The 18,400-nt window shown below is 46.7% G+C and overlaps 1 protein-coding gene across 1 annotated transcript; it reads left to right on the top strand.

Moving 5' to 3' along the window:
- Nucleotides 1–400: 400 nt before the first annotated feature.
- On the top strand, nucleotides 401–17,825 carry LOC111235510 (MKL/myocardin-like protein 1). Its single transcript, XM_022763965.1, has 17 exons — nucleotides 401–466; nucleotides 6,682–6,737; nucleotides 7,459–7,534; nucleotides 7,621–7,782; nucleotides 10,119–10,285; nucleotides 10,394–10,510; nucleotides 10,715–10,783; nucleotides 10,881–11,060; nucleotides 11,192–11,359; nucleotides 11,756–12,029; nucleotides 12,174–12,340; nucleotides 12,908–13,601; nucleotides 14,091–14,278; nucleotides 14,487–14,603; nucleotides 16,355–16,504; nucleotides 17,149–17,155; nucleotides 17,266–17,825. The coding sequence occupies exons 1-17, from the start codon at nucleotides 460–462 to the stop codon at nucleotides 17,823–17,825; spliced, it is 3,159 nt and encodes a 1,052-aa protein (XP_022619686.1). The 5' UTR covers nucleotides 401–459.
- Nucleotides 17,826–18,400: the final 575 nt, after the last annotated feature.

Here is an 18,400-nt window from a genome sequence, read left to right as displayed (position 1 = left end):
CCTTTATCTGTCTTTGTCACTTTTTATGTCTCCAGTGATGAGAAGTGATGAATGCAGCAGTAAGGTGTGTGTCAAACACTTGAAACAGGAAACTGTCGGTTCATCTGTGTGTGTGTGTGTGTGTGTGTGTGTTTCCCCCTTTTGTAGTTTGTGACATAACTTTCGCACGTCTTCTCACAGAGCCACACATTCGATCAGCTAACAGGGTAGATAAAAACCTCTCTGAGTTCCTCCGACTGTTATTTCTCACTTCTGTCACTTCCACGTTTCACTCGCAGGCGCTTTGACGATGATGATGATGATGATGATGATGATGATGATGCGCTCCATTCATTCTTCTGCCGTGACCGACTTTTGCTTCTCTTCCTGTTTGTCTGTCTGTGTCCGTCCTGCTGTTCAGTCCTCCAGCTGAAGCTGCAACAGAGACGGACGAGAGAAGAGTTGGTCAACCAGGGAATCATGCCGCGTGAGTAGACAGCAACATGATGTTGTTGAGAAATATGTTGCCAGGTGAATTTTTAACTCTTCATTCAGTCATGTAAAATTTTAATTCAAAGACAAACAGTGTGATAATGAAGTGAGAACAGACAGAGGACAGAACATTAAGCCTGTCGGCAACTTTACTGTAACTTTTCGGTTCAACGTATTTAGTTTAATAATTGTTAATTATTATATATTTTTTTAAAAGTTGGCTTTTCCAGCCTTTCACGAGATAAACACATAGACACAGCTGATATAAAGCTGTAGCCACTGTTTTCAAGGTTGAGAAATCTGCCTGTTATTTTATTTTTTTGGCTGTAAAATGCCACTATATCGTAAAAATGCCTTTAATTTCACAAAGTGAATCTTTTTACTGAACCAACTGTCCAAATCCCAAAGAGATCCAGTTCAGTATGAGGAAGCAGAGCGTCAGATCTTGACGTCTGAGAGTCTGGACACACAGGTTTCATTTATTCTTAGGAAATGACTTTAAGGTTGTTTCATAGCTGCAGATTCATTTTCTACAATACAACTTTATCGTCCAGCTGAGTGGGAGATCAACACTTGAGTAAAGAGCAGGGAATAGTTTACAGAGAGGGAATACCAACAGAAAACATTAAAACTTAACACATTGCAGCTTTAGCTTCACGAGCTAGGTGGCTAATGAGGGCAGATTAAAGATTAGATGCACGTCTCAGTCTGATACAAGACGATTCAACATTCTCCGACATGTCGTGTAAGTAAGTGAAACGAACAGCCCCGTAAACAGTTTCAACTAAACATGAACATGTAACGTTAACGAGGGGCCGTCGTGTTGAACTGCATCAGCTTCAGCTCGCGGTGCTGGAACCGCGAGCTGAAGCTGAGGTTCGTCATTCGGTCGGCGGCGATCTCTGCCTGTGAGAACCTGTTGTGTCGCTTCAGTTCTTTTTTTCTTTTTTTTTTTACCCCTCAGCAGTTTAGATTCTGGTTCAGACAGTGCCACCGTCTCCCAGCAGGCAGCAGTTTCAGTCTACAAAGTAAAGGTGAAGCGAGGTCACACTTCAACTGCCACCGTGAACATCCGCTCGCCGCCTCTTATCTGATTCAAAGTTTTCCTCTCGCAGCGTCGAACTCGCAGCGTTCAGGTTCGCCCCAACGTGACTTCTCTTCTGTTGCATCCATTCAATTCAACAGAACGTCAGATTTTGTTAGACAGCAAGTCACTGTAGGAACAGCAGGAACATCATTTTTATTATGAGAGAACAGCTGCGAATAACTCGCCTACAGAATCAATACTAATCCCGTGTTGCTGAATGAACTTCAGCACAGTTCATTTCCACAAATACTGAAGTTCATAGTTGGTCTCACAATAGTCTCACAGCTTATTCAATTTCAATTTTTCATACATTGTCACACAGGAAGTGCGGTGTGCTGTGCGTCTTATCTGCTAGTTGTGGTGAAGGCTTTAATAAGCTGCCTGAAAACTGTTTATGGGAACTGTTTTATCAGTCCACCTTGCTGTTTGCAGGGTTATATTCTGTTCAGCATCACAAATACACACACAGACTGTTTTTCTTTTTATAGCCGTTACAATACAACACCCAGGTCTTATCTGCTGGGACAGCACGGCGGGAGGGCGACGGTAAAAGGAAAAGATCCAAAGTAAAATTTTACCATCGTTAACGGTGAGGGGGACAAACTGTACGGCTGAGTTTCTTATTATCCGTGTAGGGAGCATATACGTGCTGGTGTAAGAGAGAGAGAGAGAGAGAGAGAGAGACGGTTTTGCAGCGGCGATGAAGGCCGAGCGTGACCAGAGGAAGTGTCATCACGGCTTTCGTGTCTTGACTTCTGCCGGACCTCTGTGAAGGAACTGGCTGATGAAAACGTTTGGTTTCAGAGGAGGCCTGAGACGTGATGAGGGTCACGTGATGGAGAAGGTCGGCTGCGTAGTCGCTCTCATCAGCTGGAGGCCGAACTTCAAGCTGCAGGACCTGGAGGTGTGACGGTTGTTGTCACATCTGTAAATAGTGTGCATGTGAATATCCGAGTTGTAACCACGACACATTTTCCTGAAAGATCCGATTTTGTGGGCGGTTTTTGCCTTTTATTTTGAAAACCAGTGAGAGAGAGAGAGAGGCAGGAAAGGCGGATTCAAGCCTGGGCCGCTGTCGGTGGGACTGAGCCGTCACTGTACACGCAGGTGATCCAGCGGGACGCCACAGAAGAGTCGGCTGCCGATCGTTCCCTTTGAACGTGGCACAAGTTTAGGTCATGGGTCAGAAATGCTGGTGCATCCTGGTGCCTACATTACCCACAGTCCAACTTGACTGGCTGAGCTTTGGGTCGGACATTCGTTTGTGTTATGCTAGTAGCCTGAAGCAGAGATGAGGAGGGGGTTAACGCCGAGCCCACGTCTTTCTAACTCCTCAACCGACGCCGCCTCTGGTGACATCACCTGAGGCGGTTTGTCAGATCTCGCCCCGCTCCCCGTGGAGCAGTCAAAGGCTTTACGCAACTTTTTTTCAGGAGCCGTAAAACAGACTTTGATGCGTAAAAAATCCCCCTGTTGACTTAAAAACAGGACTTTAGTTCTGTGAAGGTCAGAGTGAGGCCGGACCATCAGTCACTGACATTTCAGCTGCCATCGCCCGCCACGTGACCTTTATCGTATTGTCCATTCGGTCCCTGACGGGGACGGAAGGCAGGGGGACGAGTGACATCACAACATCTCTCCGACTCCCTCCTCCTCATCCTCAAGTCTTCCCTCCTCCTCTCCTTCTTCTTCTTCTTCTTCTTCTTCTTCTTTCCTGTCTCCTGTGTGCTACAGCCTCTCCGTCCTCGCTTCATCCTTCCCTCTCTCTCTCTCTCTCTCTCTCTGTTTTACACTGTCGTTTCACTCTCTGCACTCTGCACTTTATCTCCTGACCTTTGACCTCTTCCCTTCGGTCCGTTCCTCTCGCCGTCTTTTCACCTTTTCATCCACTTCGGTGTGTGTTTTCTATCTTCCCTTTACTCATCAGAATACTTCTCACTACACCACATCCTCTTCTTTCATAAAACATCAGACCTCAGAGGAAGTGCCCTCCCTCCCCCTCCCTCCCTCCTCCTCCCTCCCCCCATCATCTCACAAGCAGCCACATAAGCTTTCTCTCTCTCTCTCTCTCTCTCTCTCTCTCTCTCTCCATTCATCTGCCTGTCATTGATTTTTTATTTTTTTATTTCCCTTCTCTATTCTCCGTCCTGCTTTCTTTCAGATTCATGAAAACTTTTTATTTTTCTTTGCTATTAGCTCGTAGCGTGCTAACAGAGGCCTTGTAACAATCCCAGTGACAGTTCTTGTTCTGTTTGCAGTGTTTGAGCGGCATTTCTTCATTTCCTTCACCTGCCTTTATTTTTTATTTAATTTTTTTATGAGAATTTGCTGATTGTAATCTTCGTGGCCTGTCACCTGATCTGTGTGTGTGTGTCTGCAGCTGCGTGTTTAGCGGTGAGTGTTTATTTCGACACAGTGCTATACTAAGCCCTGTGTGATACCTTCCACTGGTGTCACACTATGATATTTATACCCTTCAAAGAAAAACACAAATGCATAAAGAAATACTTGAGGTTTCTCACTTTATGCTCATCTACACGTGGGTGTCAGTTATTTCCAAACACATGTTAGTAAAAGCAAAAGAAAAGAGCAGAAAGAGACGGAGTCTCTGTTATTTCTGTAAAGTGTTTTTGAAGTAAACACAGAGTGAGAAGCTTTAATACTTGTTTAATGCTCATAAGTTTAGACTGTGATAATGGCAAAGTAACTGCTGATTCATGAGGATAAACTTCACTACAGGTGGATTAATGACCCTGCGAGGTCTCAGGCCGTTTTCTCCATGTCTGCATTATTATATTATTATTATTATTATGTCTGCAGAGCGTTGAGGTAAATCTGCCCTAGTGACTCTGATGGCTGGAGAGACGGTTTCTTTGCTCTGCTTTAGTTGTGAGTCGGTGAGTCGGTGAGTTGTGCACGTGTATAAGAACCAGGTTTTCTGTTTCCTGGTGGAGGTGGAAGAGAGAGAAGCGATGCTGCTTAGCTCCAGCAGGGTGAAGAAGCCGTGATGGAGCCGCTCGTGCACATAACGAGGTCTTTCCTCTCTGACCTCATCCCACCACCCTCCATTTCCTCCCCTTCGTTTGCCCGTCGGTCTGTTGTTCCATTTCTCTTCCAGCTGCCTCTCTCCGTTTATCTCCACTCCTCGTCTTCCCTCCTTTTCTGGTTCTCCATCTTCTTCCTCCCCATTTCTATCTTTTCTGCTGCTGCTTCCCAAAACCTTACTCTGTGCTCATCCATCCATCCCTCCTTCCTTCCTTCCCTCCATCCCACTGCTTATTCCCCATGTAGCTGATTGACAGGCAGGTTCATACGCCCTCAGGGAGACCACACGACCCCCCTGTGGATGGGTGAGAGGTTTAGGAGGGTTGATGTCCCCCGGGGGTTCGCAGGAGTGAGTGTGTCCCAGCAGCGTGACAGTGCTCAGCGACGTGAACTGAGGCTTGAGCAGGTACCAGCGGTCTTGCCCCGGGGTTGCTAATCCAGTCACACTGCTGGTGTGTATGTGCAGGAAGTGTGTGTGCGTGTGTGTGCGTGTGTGTGTGTACAGTGCAGTCAGAAAGTGTTAAGGCAGCGTCACGGTCAGATCTGAAATGAAACTGTGACTGTGGAATTAAAGGTGCTGACTCTCTCCTGTAATTTGAGGGTGTTTACTTCCTGACAAGTGTCTGGTGTCCGGCGATTAAAGCGTGCACTCAGTTTGGGGTGGCGTTCGTCCCGCTGCTCGGCCGACGTCCTGTCTGTACGTTCAACATGATGATGATAATGTCCTACAGTGGAAGTACAAAGGCCCACACATCACACACAGGCCACCTGACGTTGTCACACCTTGATATCTCCCCAGAGTTGCACCAGGGTCGACGGTCAGTTACTGAATTCAAGAACCAAAACACAAACTAACCAGATAACTCTTCTGTTAAGATCCCTGTTGCAGCAAGTTCATTTTATTTTGAGTTTTTCTTTTCCATCAATAAAAGGAAGAAGATTTACTTTCCAGCAGAACGTCACAAATAATCAACAGACTAAATAAAGAGGACCTCAGTAACGTGTCTTCCTCTGGTTTGGTGCATGTACTGTGGATGACTGTGTTGAGATGCTGACACTTTACCTGCTGTTACTTTAGCTGCGTCCACCGTGAAGCTTCTTCTGTCCCGAGTATTTGGAACATTTTTGCTTTAATGTTTTTTACCTTCGTGATGAAGAACGGTCCGAACTGTCAGAGGCGTGAAAAGCAGCAGCTTGAAATGTCTCATTGGAGAATCGGAGGCTCCGGTTCGCTCTTTAATCCGTCTGCGAAACGTGGTCAAGATGTTTAAACAGATATTTTATCTAATTTTACTTCCTCAGTAACTTTCCGCTCCTTTAACTGCCGCTGTATCTGAGAAATCTCCGTGAGCAGAGAAGATCTCAAATCGGTTTTAGAGAAAGCAGATTTTAGAAGTGTCATTCATTCATTAAAGTTATATTTAGATTCTTCTCAATAACCTGCCTGAACACGTCTTCGTACATGTGATATAACATGATTTAACAGTTAGAGATTCTCTTTTGTTTTCAGCCATAATGCTGAACCGTAAAGCCTGCGCCGATATGCTGAATTTAACTCAGCATGTTGGTGTCATCGCAGCCCTTTAGGCTTTTAGGTTTCCAGTACCACTAATCCCCGGGTTTTTGCATAATCATAAGCCCACAGGAAGTCTTGCTTGAGTCATGTGCGAAAGCTGAACAGAGTCCGTAAAGTCTCCTGCCGCAGAGAGGCTCGTCGGACCGGACTCCGTCTCGTTAGGTTTCTCCCTCGACCTTGTGAATCTCGGCCTTTCACAGAGCCTGTGGCTCATGAGCATGAGAAACCATACAGCGACAGCGAGTTCACTGACACGCCACTCAGATGTGAGAAAGGAAAAAGCTTTGGCAATGTAAGAGCAATAATCCTCGCCATCAGTAAACCCATTCACACTGAGCTGAAACCCGACTGAGGGAGCAGAGAGACGTTCACAGCCATTCTGCCCCATTCTCCCTCAGAGGAGTGAATGTACACACTGCTATGTTAATGCCCCATCTCTCTCTCTCTCTCTCTCTCTCTCTCTCTCTCTCTCTCTCCACTTCTTCTCTCTTTATTCCTCAAGCACTGAAAAGTTCAGCCGCCTTCCACGAGCAGAGACGGAGCCTGGAACGAGCCCGGGTGAGTGCGGCGCTCCTCGAATCTTCCCCGTCACAGAGACTCCTGAATGATCACGTGACATAGAAGAAAAGCAGGAAGAGAGAATTAAAGAAAGTTAATACTAGTGCAAAATATTAAAGTATCCACCAAAGCAGGAATTTCCAACGGCGGCACTTTTACTCCTTTTACTCCAGGGGTCACGGCTGCAGTTGTTTGGATGGTTTGTGGAAAAAATGTGGAGTAACTCAACTACATCTGAAGAAAATCTACATATAATTTGCATAAATATATATAAGCTCAAAGTAATGGATAAATGATTCAAATAGATCGCTTTAAGTCATGGATCATTTAGATTATTGAAGTAATTCACTAGTAATGGATAAACAGATCAAATATTTCGCTAAAACCAGATGGTTAAAGGAGAAATCTAAACGTCACGGACGAGTTAAACAGTTGAATGGATCAGCTGTTAATGGATAAACAGGTAACAGATAAATGTTTCAATAAGATCATTGATTAACACTGACAGTAATGGGTAAATGATGGTTACTGGATACGTACAGTGAATGGAGAAACATACGCCACCATGGGTAACCCGGGGGGAAGATGATAGTGATGCAGGTGACGACGTCTGCAAAGGACTGAAGTTAAAAGAAGCTCATGGTCAGAGGAAATGTTAGTGAGAAAATGAATTATGGAAAATGAGGATGTGGTTTAATCATTGTTCCCTCTCTTTCTCCAGACTGAGGACTACCTGAAGAGGAAGATCAGGAGTCGCCCGGAGCGATCTGAGCTGATCCGGATGCACATCCTGGAGGGTCAGTGCCACACAGCGCCTCCTGCTTTTTTTATTTTAACACAGTGGTAAAACGTTTCCAATCTTTTGTGGCGTGCGTTCTTCCAGAGACGTCAGCTGAGCCGTCCCTGCAGGCCAAGCAGCTGCAGCTGAAGAGAGCTCGCATCGCCGATGATCTGAACGACAAGATCTCCCACCGGCCGGGACCCATGGAGCTGATCCACAAAAACATCCTGCCTGTGCACTCCAGTATTAAACAGGCCATCATAGGTGAGTGCGTGTTTTTTGTGTTACACACAGAAGCAAGTTTCAACCATGTTTGGAAAAGAAAAATGGGCTCGAACACACAGGATAGACTCACTTCCTCCCACAGGGTGTCTGGATGAAAAATGTAAATCCATTCAAGTTTCTACGAGCGAATCGTTTCCTGGTTTGTTGCCGCTCTCAGCCGGACTTCAATGAACTCCTCTCGCGATGACTTGTAGCCAATTATAAGCTCAACGACGAGCGCTGAGTTGTTTATGATCGATTACAAAAAGCCAATCACGGGCCTCTTCACCTCCAGCACCAATAACACGAGCGGCGTGCAGAACAGCTGGAGGAGCACAGACAGGAGGGGTTGTATTCATGCTCTCCTTCAGTCCACAGCTGTTCATTTATTATTGTTTGTCTCTTTTAAAGTCTCATTTTTTTATCATAATGAACAAATGAGACTTAAAAGCATGAACTCATCTTTAATCTGTAGAAAACTGAGCTGGAGGACGAGTGAGTGTTGGGGAAACACAGTGTTTCCTAACGTTTTGGCTTTAACAACTTTATTAAACTTTATTTCACAGTGGCCAATTAAAATCTGTTTGTTGTTGCCTTCCTGCCCCCTAGTGGCCAACAACTTGTGGATGCAGCTTTAAACAAAACTCCCCCTGTGTGTAGAAGGAGGGAGACGTAATATAAACTCAAATGTGTAATATATCACAACACACCCACGCTTTGACAGGGTGTCCCTCCCGGCCCCCTCCTCCAGCTCTCCTGAACACCCTGACGTCGGCGCTCAGGAACCTCAGCTGTGCACAAACATCAGTGTTGACACACCTGAGCGTCGACGCTCGGAACAGCCGCCGCTGTGGGTTTAGAAAGGTTAAAGCGGGATTTAGTAAATCATGCACGCCCTCTCATCCCCGCCTGACGGACGCAGAGCGAGGGAGTAAAGACATCTCTTCCTCTCTTTGCTGTCGGTTTTAAATAGCCACAGTGTCTGTTAATAAAAACCCATTATCTTTTATTAGGAGAGTTACACACTAATTGAAGAGGTGGGACTCTAAATGAGTGAATGTGATTTCTCTCTGTTGTAATTTGACATAATGACCCTGGTTTCATCCGGTTCCATTACAACATCAACAATAAAAGAAACAAAGGAGCAGGAGTGTTGCACTTTTCCTGTGCACCTGTGGTCCGGAGGCCGCGCTGTCGGACGTCAGAGGGTGACATCAGAGACGCTGGGTCCGGCTGCTCGACTGATGTGCGGCGGGAAGATCCCTGAGATCCAATAACATACGGCGTCAGTGGATTATCTGTCACCGCGTCACAATAATCACAAACGGCATCAGCGTCGCTTACTGTAGGAGCGCCAGGAACACGAGAGTTACACAGTGTTGACATGCAAAGACACACACACACACACACACCGGCGCGGCGCAGCGGTGGGGGAGTCATCACATTATTGGATCCGAGGGTATTAAATCAGCCCCATGTTGTCTCTTCATCGTCGCCTGCTGATGGTAAATGAACGGCTGCAGCTCAGAGCAGCTCCTGTAATTAAATAACACACCTCCAGAAGAAGAGTCTCTGTGCTCGTCCAGGGATCCGAGCAGGTTCCTTCATTCCTTAAATCCCTGTAAAGACTCATAAGTCTGCATAATAATGAAATGATTATATGATATCCCTCTGGGAAAATTAGCAGCAGGACCCCTGCTTTGATTCTTTGCATACTTTTCCTGATGTTTTTGCTTTTCCATTTTTATCTCATGAAAAACATTTTGTAAAGAGAATATTATCAGGAGCACGTGATGAGCACGAGGAACCTTGACATTATTAACAGTTAATGCATTTACAGCATAAATTACACACATGATGCTCCAGATTTCTCAGTGTCACGTCATTCCTCCGAGAGACGCCGTCTGTCACGGCGTGGATGAGGAGGCTGGATTTATTTGCCTGTGCTGGAAGAGAATTTAGAAATATTCCAGCTATCAGTGGGATACAGCGTGGCTCATCCTCACCAAACCAAAGGTATCATCTTTATTCTATAAAAGCGGCGTGACGGCGTCTCCCGGGGGCGTGACGTGCGCGCAGGCAGGACGGGTCTGTGGGCCGCTCGGCAGCGGTTGACAGTTCTGGAGCAGAGCGAGGAGAGAGGACGCTCGCTGCGTGCGTTGTTTGTAGTATTTCACACAGTCGGAGAAGCACTGACACACATGCAGCGATGTGTAGCTGCACGTGAAGAGGAGACGCTGCTGATCGTCTCAGCTGGGCGGACACATTTCTATGTTTTTGTTTGTCTAAATATTGATTCTCTCCCCCCCTCCCCCGCCTCCCCCGCCCCCTCACAGAGACACGGTTTCCTAAGGCTTCAGGTGATAACTCATCATGTGATGAGGACAGTAATGACAGTCTGTCTCCAGAACAGCCGGGAGGCCGGGAGTCGCCTCTGGGTCAGGCGCCGCTGCCGTCTCCCCCGGAGACTGTGGCAGGGAGCGGCGTCCCGTCTCCTGCGCAGGTACGACCCCTCTGCAGAGAAGATGGCCGACATGATGCTGTGCACATGGATGCAAGATTGTAATGATACTGTGCCATAGTCAGAGTATGTTTGAATCTTCTCAATCAGGCCCCTCCTCCAGCTCCGTCTCTCCCACCGCTCTCCGGATCCTCCCCCTCGCTGACGCTGACCAATGGGACGGCAACGCCATCTGTCCAGAAGATGGGCGCCACCTCTCAGATGAAGGTAGGCTGGTGTCTGTTGGTGCTCAGATTTAAAGCTTCTATAAATAAAGTTAAAGTCGAGCAGATGTGGAGATTCATTCATGAACGCTGCTCTGCCCCCAGCTGGTGAAAATAAATGTTAACGCAGCTTTAAAGGTCTTTGTTGTTGTGACATCACATTCATGTTTACGCTGCAGTTTTCAGCATTACTCCTGTTTGTTTTTAGTCGCAGCCTAAACCGACCTCTGAGCGCTCTGCGCAGAGACACAAGAAACCCAAGGACAACAAGCCAAAGGTAGATTTCCTGTGTTTACACGATGCAAACATAACAGGAAGCAGCGACGTAGTTCTGAAATAATGATCTGTTTTATCGTTAATGTGCCGCTTTCTAGATAAAGAAGTTAAAGTACCATCAGTACATCCCCCCCGACCAGAAGGGAGATAAAGAGCCTCTTCCCCATCTGGATTCCCCTTACGCCAAAATCCTGCAGCAGCAGCAGCTTTTCCTGCAGCTGCAGATCCTCAGTCAGCAGCAGCAGCACTACAACTACCAGGCCATCCTGCCGGCTCCAGCCAAGTGAGTATGAGACAGCCGCTGCTCGCCGCTCCGTGAGGTCGGGGGAGTTTAATACGGCCTTCGTCTCCAGGAGCTGACGCCCTCCCTCTGCCTTTCTGCCCCGACAGACTCCAGAAGAATCAGCAGCCATCTTCTTCTTCTTCCTCCAATTCCACGACCGCCTCCTCCCCGCCTCGACCTCTCGCCGCCCCCTCAGCGTCCGCCTCTGCCCAGAGCGTTCACAGCCATCAAAGCTCCGCTCCTCCCGCTGGGACCAAACCGGTGTCTCTGCCTCCGAACCTGGACGAGCTGAAGGTCAGATCATTGTCCCCCATCGTCCCTCACGTCTCCCTCTCCGGACTAGGCAGCAGTGGTGATGGTTGGACGCCGTGTATCAGTATGCATGTGTCACTGTGAATGAACCGCTCTGTCTGATGTCTGCTAGCTGTTGAGTGGATGGAGTAACTGGTGGATGGAAGTCGATGTATTTAAAAGATCCTTTGTTAGCTAAACTTTGTCATTGCTAAGTGTCCTGTCGACCCAGCTGACAGACTGAGAGACAGTGATGGATTACTCTGTCTTTTTGTTTTCTCCCTTCCTTTTCCCTTTGATCCTTTTCAATTTTCCTCTCATATTTATCCTCCTCTCTTCGCCTCCGCTCGCTCGCTCGTCCTTCAAACTCAATTCCTCTCTCACTCCGTCTCCTGTCAGGTGGTGGAGCTGAAGTGCCAGTTGAAGCTGCGTAGCTTGCCGGTCTCCGGCACCAAGAACGACCTCATCGAGAGGCTGAGGACCTACCAGGAGCTGAACAGAGGCGGCGACACTACCCCCTCTCCGACAGCAGGGGGTGCCGCAGGGCCAGGGGCCGAAGCAGCCGGGAGATCCTCCAAAAGTGCTGCATCCTCCAGCATCAGCAGCAGCAGCAACAACAACAACACAGCACAACAGTTTGAGTTTCAGTGCCGGCGCACGTCCTCTCTGACAGGTCAGTCAGTCAATCCCAGAATTATGTGTTCAGTCAAGGCGCTTCCCTCTGCAGCAGCTATTCAGTTGATTTTTCATGGATAAATCGCTTCTTCAAAAACCTGTTTCCTGCCTCTCACGTCACTCTGTGCTGATCTGTGTGCAGCTGATGAAGGCAGCGGTGGGACGCCGCCTGTAGCCACTCCTCAGCAGCTCATGACCTGCGGTGGCGCCGCGTCACCGCCACCCGTCTCCCTCGCCCTCTCTGACCGGCCGCCGGCCGCCATCAGTCCGGCGGATCCCGGCTTCACCGGCGACCCTCTGGGAGAAACGGTAGGAATGTGAGATGTTGAGTTGATCTCAGAAAACTCCAGACGCACGTTGACATTCTTCACTCATCCTACGAGGAACTTACATCAGATCTTACATGTTCTATCAAACCCCCTTAAAATACATTAAACCCAAATCTTTATTATTCTCTTTTCTTTTTACTAGTTCAATGTGATAAATGTATGTAAGTGTGCTAGTACTGTGCAAGACACCATTAAGATGTGGACTTTTTACTTTCCACTAAACTTATAGTCTACAAATGATATAATTATATATTACATAATTATATAATAATATCATATATAATATCATATTAACTACAATTAATAAGCGTATAAAGATCGATCAGAAATTGTAATTTGTATGTAAATTAAGGTTATACTGCATTTCAAGTCTATATTAAAAACAAAAGGGTATATTTCAATACGATTATATTAATTATTATATTAATCTTAAAGTAGCACTGTCAAGTATATTTTAAGTTTTACTGCGTATGAACCAATAATACACAAGTATGAGTAAGTATGTGATCACCTGTTTGTATTTCTCTCTCTCTCTCTTTGCGTCCAGATGAGTTCACCTCTCACCCAGCTGAGTCTTCAGCCACGATCAGCCGCTCGACTTCCCGCCAATATTAAAGAGGAGCGCCCGTGCTCCACCCCCGCTCCCTGCCAGTTCTCTCTGCAGAAACACCGCGCGGTGTCATCAGCTGCCCCCACCGCCACGACCACGGCTCCGCTACTGACTATTGACAAAGACAAGATGCTGCAGGAGAAGGATAAGCAGATCGAGGAGTTGACCAGGATGCTGAGGCAGAAGCAGAGGCTGGTGGAGCTGCTGAGGATGCAGCTGGAGCTGGGGAAGAGAGGAGGACGAGTGTCGGAGCCAGTGGTTCTGGTAAGAGTAAAACAAGAACCTCCTGATAAGCCCAGCGTGTCTCTCTCATCTGGTCGTCCTCCCTCCTCGCCTCAGACCTCATCGTCATCATGTGACATGGACGCCACCAAGGTTACTGTCAAACAGGAGGCCACGGAGACAGAGGAGGTTGTGTGTGAGTCCCTGGACTCGCGTGGATTACCACGGTCTTACTCCCAGACGCAGGAGGCCCGGGAGCAGATTCAGCTGCACATCAAGCCGCAGACAAAACAAGAACAACGTGTCTGTCTCCAGCAGACCGCTCTGCAGCTGGCCCAGCAGCAGGCCATACAGAAACTCCTGCTGCAGCAACAGCACAACATTCACAACCAGCAGCAGAACCGCAATCGTCCGACGCCCGAGACTCAGCAGAACCTGCAGAAACTCTCTCAGCAGAGGAAGAGGAAATCTCACAAGCAGCAGCTCAAACAGCAGCAGCAGAAGCAGCTGCTACAACAGCACCATCAGTCCAGACAACAGCAGCAGCAGATGCAGCTCAAGCAACAGATTCTCATGAAGCAACAAAAGTTGCTGTTGCAGCAGCAAATGAAGCAGCAGCAGCAGAGTAAACAACCACAACAGATCCAGATCCAGACCAAGATACACCTGAAGCAACAACAGGTGCTCATACAACAGAAACAACAGGTGCAGCAGCAGCTGCCACAGGTGACGAATGACTTCTACCGTATCTACAGCACAATATTCTTCTCAACATCGACTGATCTCTTGTGTGAAGGATTTTATAAAAGTAAAAATTAAATAAGAAATGAATCAAATGTGCACGAATCAAGATTCTTCCTCTAAAAGCGACTGATGGTTTTTGTACAGGTGTCTTCAGAGTGCGTCAACCAGCAGTCGGCCTCGGCCCCCTCTTTCCCGCTGGATCTCCTTAAGACTGACTCCACCCCGGCCCTGGTCAGGGACAGCAACGGTAACCACTTCCTGATTGCACTGACCAATCACATCACTGAGAACCAAAGTCCTGATGCACCTGAGGGAAAAGCAACCAATCACATCACCCTTCAGGTACATGAAATCACTTCCTGCAGTTTTTTTTCTTGTATAAAGCCGAGTTTAATTTTTGCAGGTGACACAATTACCACATTAGAGGTACACAACCTGCAGCATTAATGTCAGTCATACCTGCATTATGGATAGGAAGTTTAATTCTATGATTCTTTTTATTATTTTAAATTACTTACCACACTGTGTTTTTTGTTTTTTCTTCCACTAGCGACTGCAGTCGACTCCGGCTAAGCTCCCAGGTCATAACCCCGTCCAGCTGCTCAAAGCCGATGATCAGTCCAAACAGAGCGTGCTCATGGGATTCCAGAAACAACAAAACACAAAGGTGAGGTGTAAATCAAGACACCGGTGGCCGGAGTCAAACTAGCTGCAGACAGAGAAGTACTGGGAAGAAATGCCATTGTATAAGATGACAGTATGATTCTCGTTTACCTTTTACATTATTAACCTGCTGTGTAAAGATTTAAAAAATGGTCATGCTACAGGACTCAACAGGTTTCTTTGGGGGTATTTCCTCGGTAGAGTGGCAACAGTTTCATCCAAATTGTGTGAGATCTCTCGAATATCTGTGTTCACCTCTATTGTATTTGGGGGCATAAATCTTTAAACCTCAAAAGATAAAGCCAGAACTATCTGCCTGGCTAGCTATGACAAGCTGTGAGAAGAAGCATTTCTGCCACCAGCAAATAGCCACGGACCAGCAGATGTTAAGCCTCAAACCAAGGCACAGAGGAACATCTTAAATATTCATTTCATTTCTGTTACAAACTGCACGGATCCTCCATCGTACACGTTCTTCTCAACCAAGCCTCAGTGCAGTAACGGAGCAGTAAGAGAGAGACGGAAACACGAGCGTGAAAGACAACTGCTGGAAATTAATGACGTATGCTGTTTGAGACAATGACAGCAGGCCTTGATAAGAGTGTCTGACACTAGCCTGATGCTGATTATTATTGCTTTGCTAATTACTTTAATGACATCCTCCATTACTATGATTTATGCTGTTTAACGGAGAAGGAACAAAAAGCTCCATCGGCATCGGCTAATTGAGATGCGCAGGATCTCTCGGGGAGCGCAGGTGTGCATGTGCTCTTGGTCTCCGGGGCAGATCCCCCGTAGAATGTCAAGGTTTAGTGGGGCCGTGTCTGATGATTGTACATACTGCTGTTATCAGCAGTCTTTAACCCTCCTGTGGCATTTTAAACACCGAGCTCGCAGCGGGCTAAAGTTTAGAGCGAGTTTAAGAAAGTCTTGGCAGGAGAGAGCGTACGTGTCGGCGGTGCTTGTATCTGCAGTCGCTTCAGGGACACGAGGGAAAGGTTGTGGAGTGGCTCAATTAAATTAGAAAACAAAAAAAGAAAATAGAACTTCAGATTTATATTAAAACTTATATCGACATTGTGAATCAACTGTGACACTCGAACACCACATGTTGAGAGGTGTGAAAACTAGTTAGCAGGTGTGAGGTGTTTGCTGAAAGTAATAGATGAATGGTTTTAAATGAGATTAGCTTATCTTAAAGTAATCAATAAACAGTTGAAATTGTGAGCTAAAGGTAACTGATAAATGGGTAGAGCAGATAGCTAACGTAATGGGTAAATACTTAGCTGGATAAGTTGTTAGCTAAAAGTAATAGATGGTTAAATGTGATAGCTTAGGTTAAAGTAATCGATAAAGAGTTGAAATAGTTAGCTAAATGTGATAGATAAAATTGAGATAAGATACTTAAACATAATGGGTAAATACTTAGCTTAAAATAATCAATAAACAGTTGTAATAGTTAGCTAAAGGTAATGGATAAATGGATAAAGCAGGTATAAGTAATGGATAGTTAGCTGGGTAAATTGTTAGCTAAAAGTAATAGAGATGACATAGTTAAATATAATAAATAGATACTTAGCTTAAAGTAATGGATAATTGGAAACTAGCTAAGAAGTAATGGATAAACAGCAATAATAAATGATTAATAGATAGTTAATAATGGATTAATTGAAACATTGGTGACCACAGTACTTGAATACTGTTCCCCTGTAAGGAGTTCTGATTTCCCCCGCTCTCTGTAATAACTGCATGCAGGCACAGAGCGGGGGCCTTCATGTATCTGTGGACCAACCGCAGCAGGAAGCTGCTCAGTGTTTGTCTGCGCCGCCCAGTCTGCAGCCTTTCTTCCAGGACCAGGACTCAGCTCCCTCAGGGAAAAACACCTCATCACCTTCCTCTCAAACTGTAAGTAATCGACACGGATAATCCCTCAAGGTGACTTGTATCATTCAGTTACGCTGTGAAGGATTTCATTATAACTTTAGAACAAAAAAAAAAAAAATCCAACTTTCCCCTCTTATCTGGCTTTGGGAAGTGAATGAAAATGATTTATTTCTCGTTCTGTCTCTCTCATGTCATTTCCTCCAGGAGGTCTGCTCTAGTCTGGATATCTTGTTTAGTCCTCTGTCTCCAGCTTCTATTAAGACGGCTGCCTCGTCGCCTGATAACAAAGTATGATGCACTGCATGTCTGATTGTGTCTGTGCACAAACAAGCCATTTCATTCAGACCTCTCTCCACCGGGCTGCAACATAGATCCAATGTTCATTATCCAAAATGTGTGATTTATACTTCCCTTTGGGGGAGGAGTTTCTTTTATTGTACCCTTTGTATTAAGCATTGCATCACACCGTGTCTGATGTCTGATGTCATGTAGTTACAGTGTGTGTTATCTGAATTTGATGGGTAATGAGCTGCTCTTCTCTCTGTGTGTGTGTGTGTGTGTGTGTGTGTGTGTGTGTGTGTGTGTGTGTGTGTGTGTGTGTGTGTGTGTGTGTGTGTCCTCAGGATACAGAGCGTGAAGATGATTTTATTGACATCATTTTGCAGACAGGAGGTAAGATGCAATAACACTGTCAGGGTTTCTCATGCTGATTGATTACAGTGGGAGTGAGCCCCCACCGCCATGTTGAGATTTTCAGGTGATCTGTGTTTTCCCCCTCACAGAACTGTCGACCTCCTTCACGCCAGCGCCGGACCCGTCTCTGGACCGTCTCAATCCAAACTCCTCCGCCCCTTCCCCTCCTCCCTCCCCGCTCCAGCTGTTGCTCTCACCCCCCATCCCGCCCAGCTGTGACACCCCGCTGCCCGCCCCCCCACTGCAGTCTGAGCTTCAGACTCTGGTCGCCACCACAGAGGAGAAGCAGCACCTCAGCAACCCTGGAAGCGGACGCCTGGAGGACTTCCTCGAAAGCACCACCGGGAAGCCCCTCCTGGGGGTGGAGCCCGGGGGCCTGTTGACTTTGATTGATGACCTCCACAGCCAAATGCTGTGCACCCCCAGCATTCTGGACCATCCCCCGTCTCCCATGGACACCTTCAGCATGGACGCTGAGGGCGAGCAAGGGCTGGACAGTATGGATTGGTTGGACCTCACCATGGGACGAGCGAGGGAAGAGGAACCCCCCACGCTGGCCCCGCTGGGCCCCCAAACACCCCCTAGTGTCTTTTCCACAGACTTCCTGGAAAGTTACGACATGCAGATACACTGGGACTCCTGCCTGTAGCTGCACAACACACACACACACACACACACACACACACACACACACACACACACACACACACACGTAATTGATCGCTGAGGCTTCAGTATCTGATTCGAGCGCTCTCTCTGTGTCTTCTCACACGCTGGTTATTGAATCTTCAAGCACTTTGACCTTTTATTTATTTTATTTACACACTGCAGTATTGATTCCTGCGCAGACACTTATGAGGCAGGTCCTACAGCTGTTCTTGCTTCTTTAGTAAGAGTGGATCCAGTAGGTGCTGAGGCACTTTGAACTGAGCCATGTACCTTGTTAGTTACATATAAATTCATCTTCCCTCTGCTTTGTTGCCATGGAGAGGTATATCGGTTTATTTGACCTTTGTCTAATTAAAACTCCTTCTCAGCTGCCTTTTGGCCTAAAGATAACCTATATTCCACCACTACAGGGAAGAGATATAGGTAATCAATAACCAAAGTTAAGACAGTGATTTTCCAGCACCTTAACTGTAGGACGGAGGGAGGAGCAGAGAAGCTGTTTGCTGAAAGCTGCTCTCCAAAGCTACGCGGCCAATCCGACTGAAATACGTGGTA

Source organism: Seriola dumerili, unplaced genomic scaffold, assembly GCF_002260705.1.
Source record: "Seriola dumerili isolate Sdu_G_001 unplaced genomic scaffold, Sdu_1.0 BDQW01000505.1, whole genome shotgun sequence".
NCBI lineage: Eukaryota > Metazoa > Chordata > Actinopteri > Carangiformes > Carangidae > Seriola > Seriola dumerili.
Note: the sequence above shows the minus strand (reverse complement) of the source record. Positions and strands in the feature narration are given on the sequence as shown.

Excerpts from the sequence above, each read along its gene's own strand:
- LOC111235510 (XM_022763965.1), top strand. Across the intron at positions 7,535-7,620 it reads CCGGATGCACATCCTGGAGG|AGACGTCAGCTGAGCCGTCC; the intron begins GTCAGTGCCACA and ends GCGTTCTTCCAG. Across the intron at positions 10,286-10,393 it reads GCGTCCCGTCTCCTGCGCAG|GCCCCTCCTCCAGCTCCGTC; the intron begins GTACGACCCCTC and ends CTTCTCAATCAG.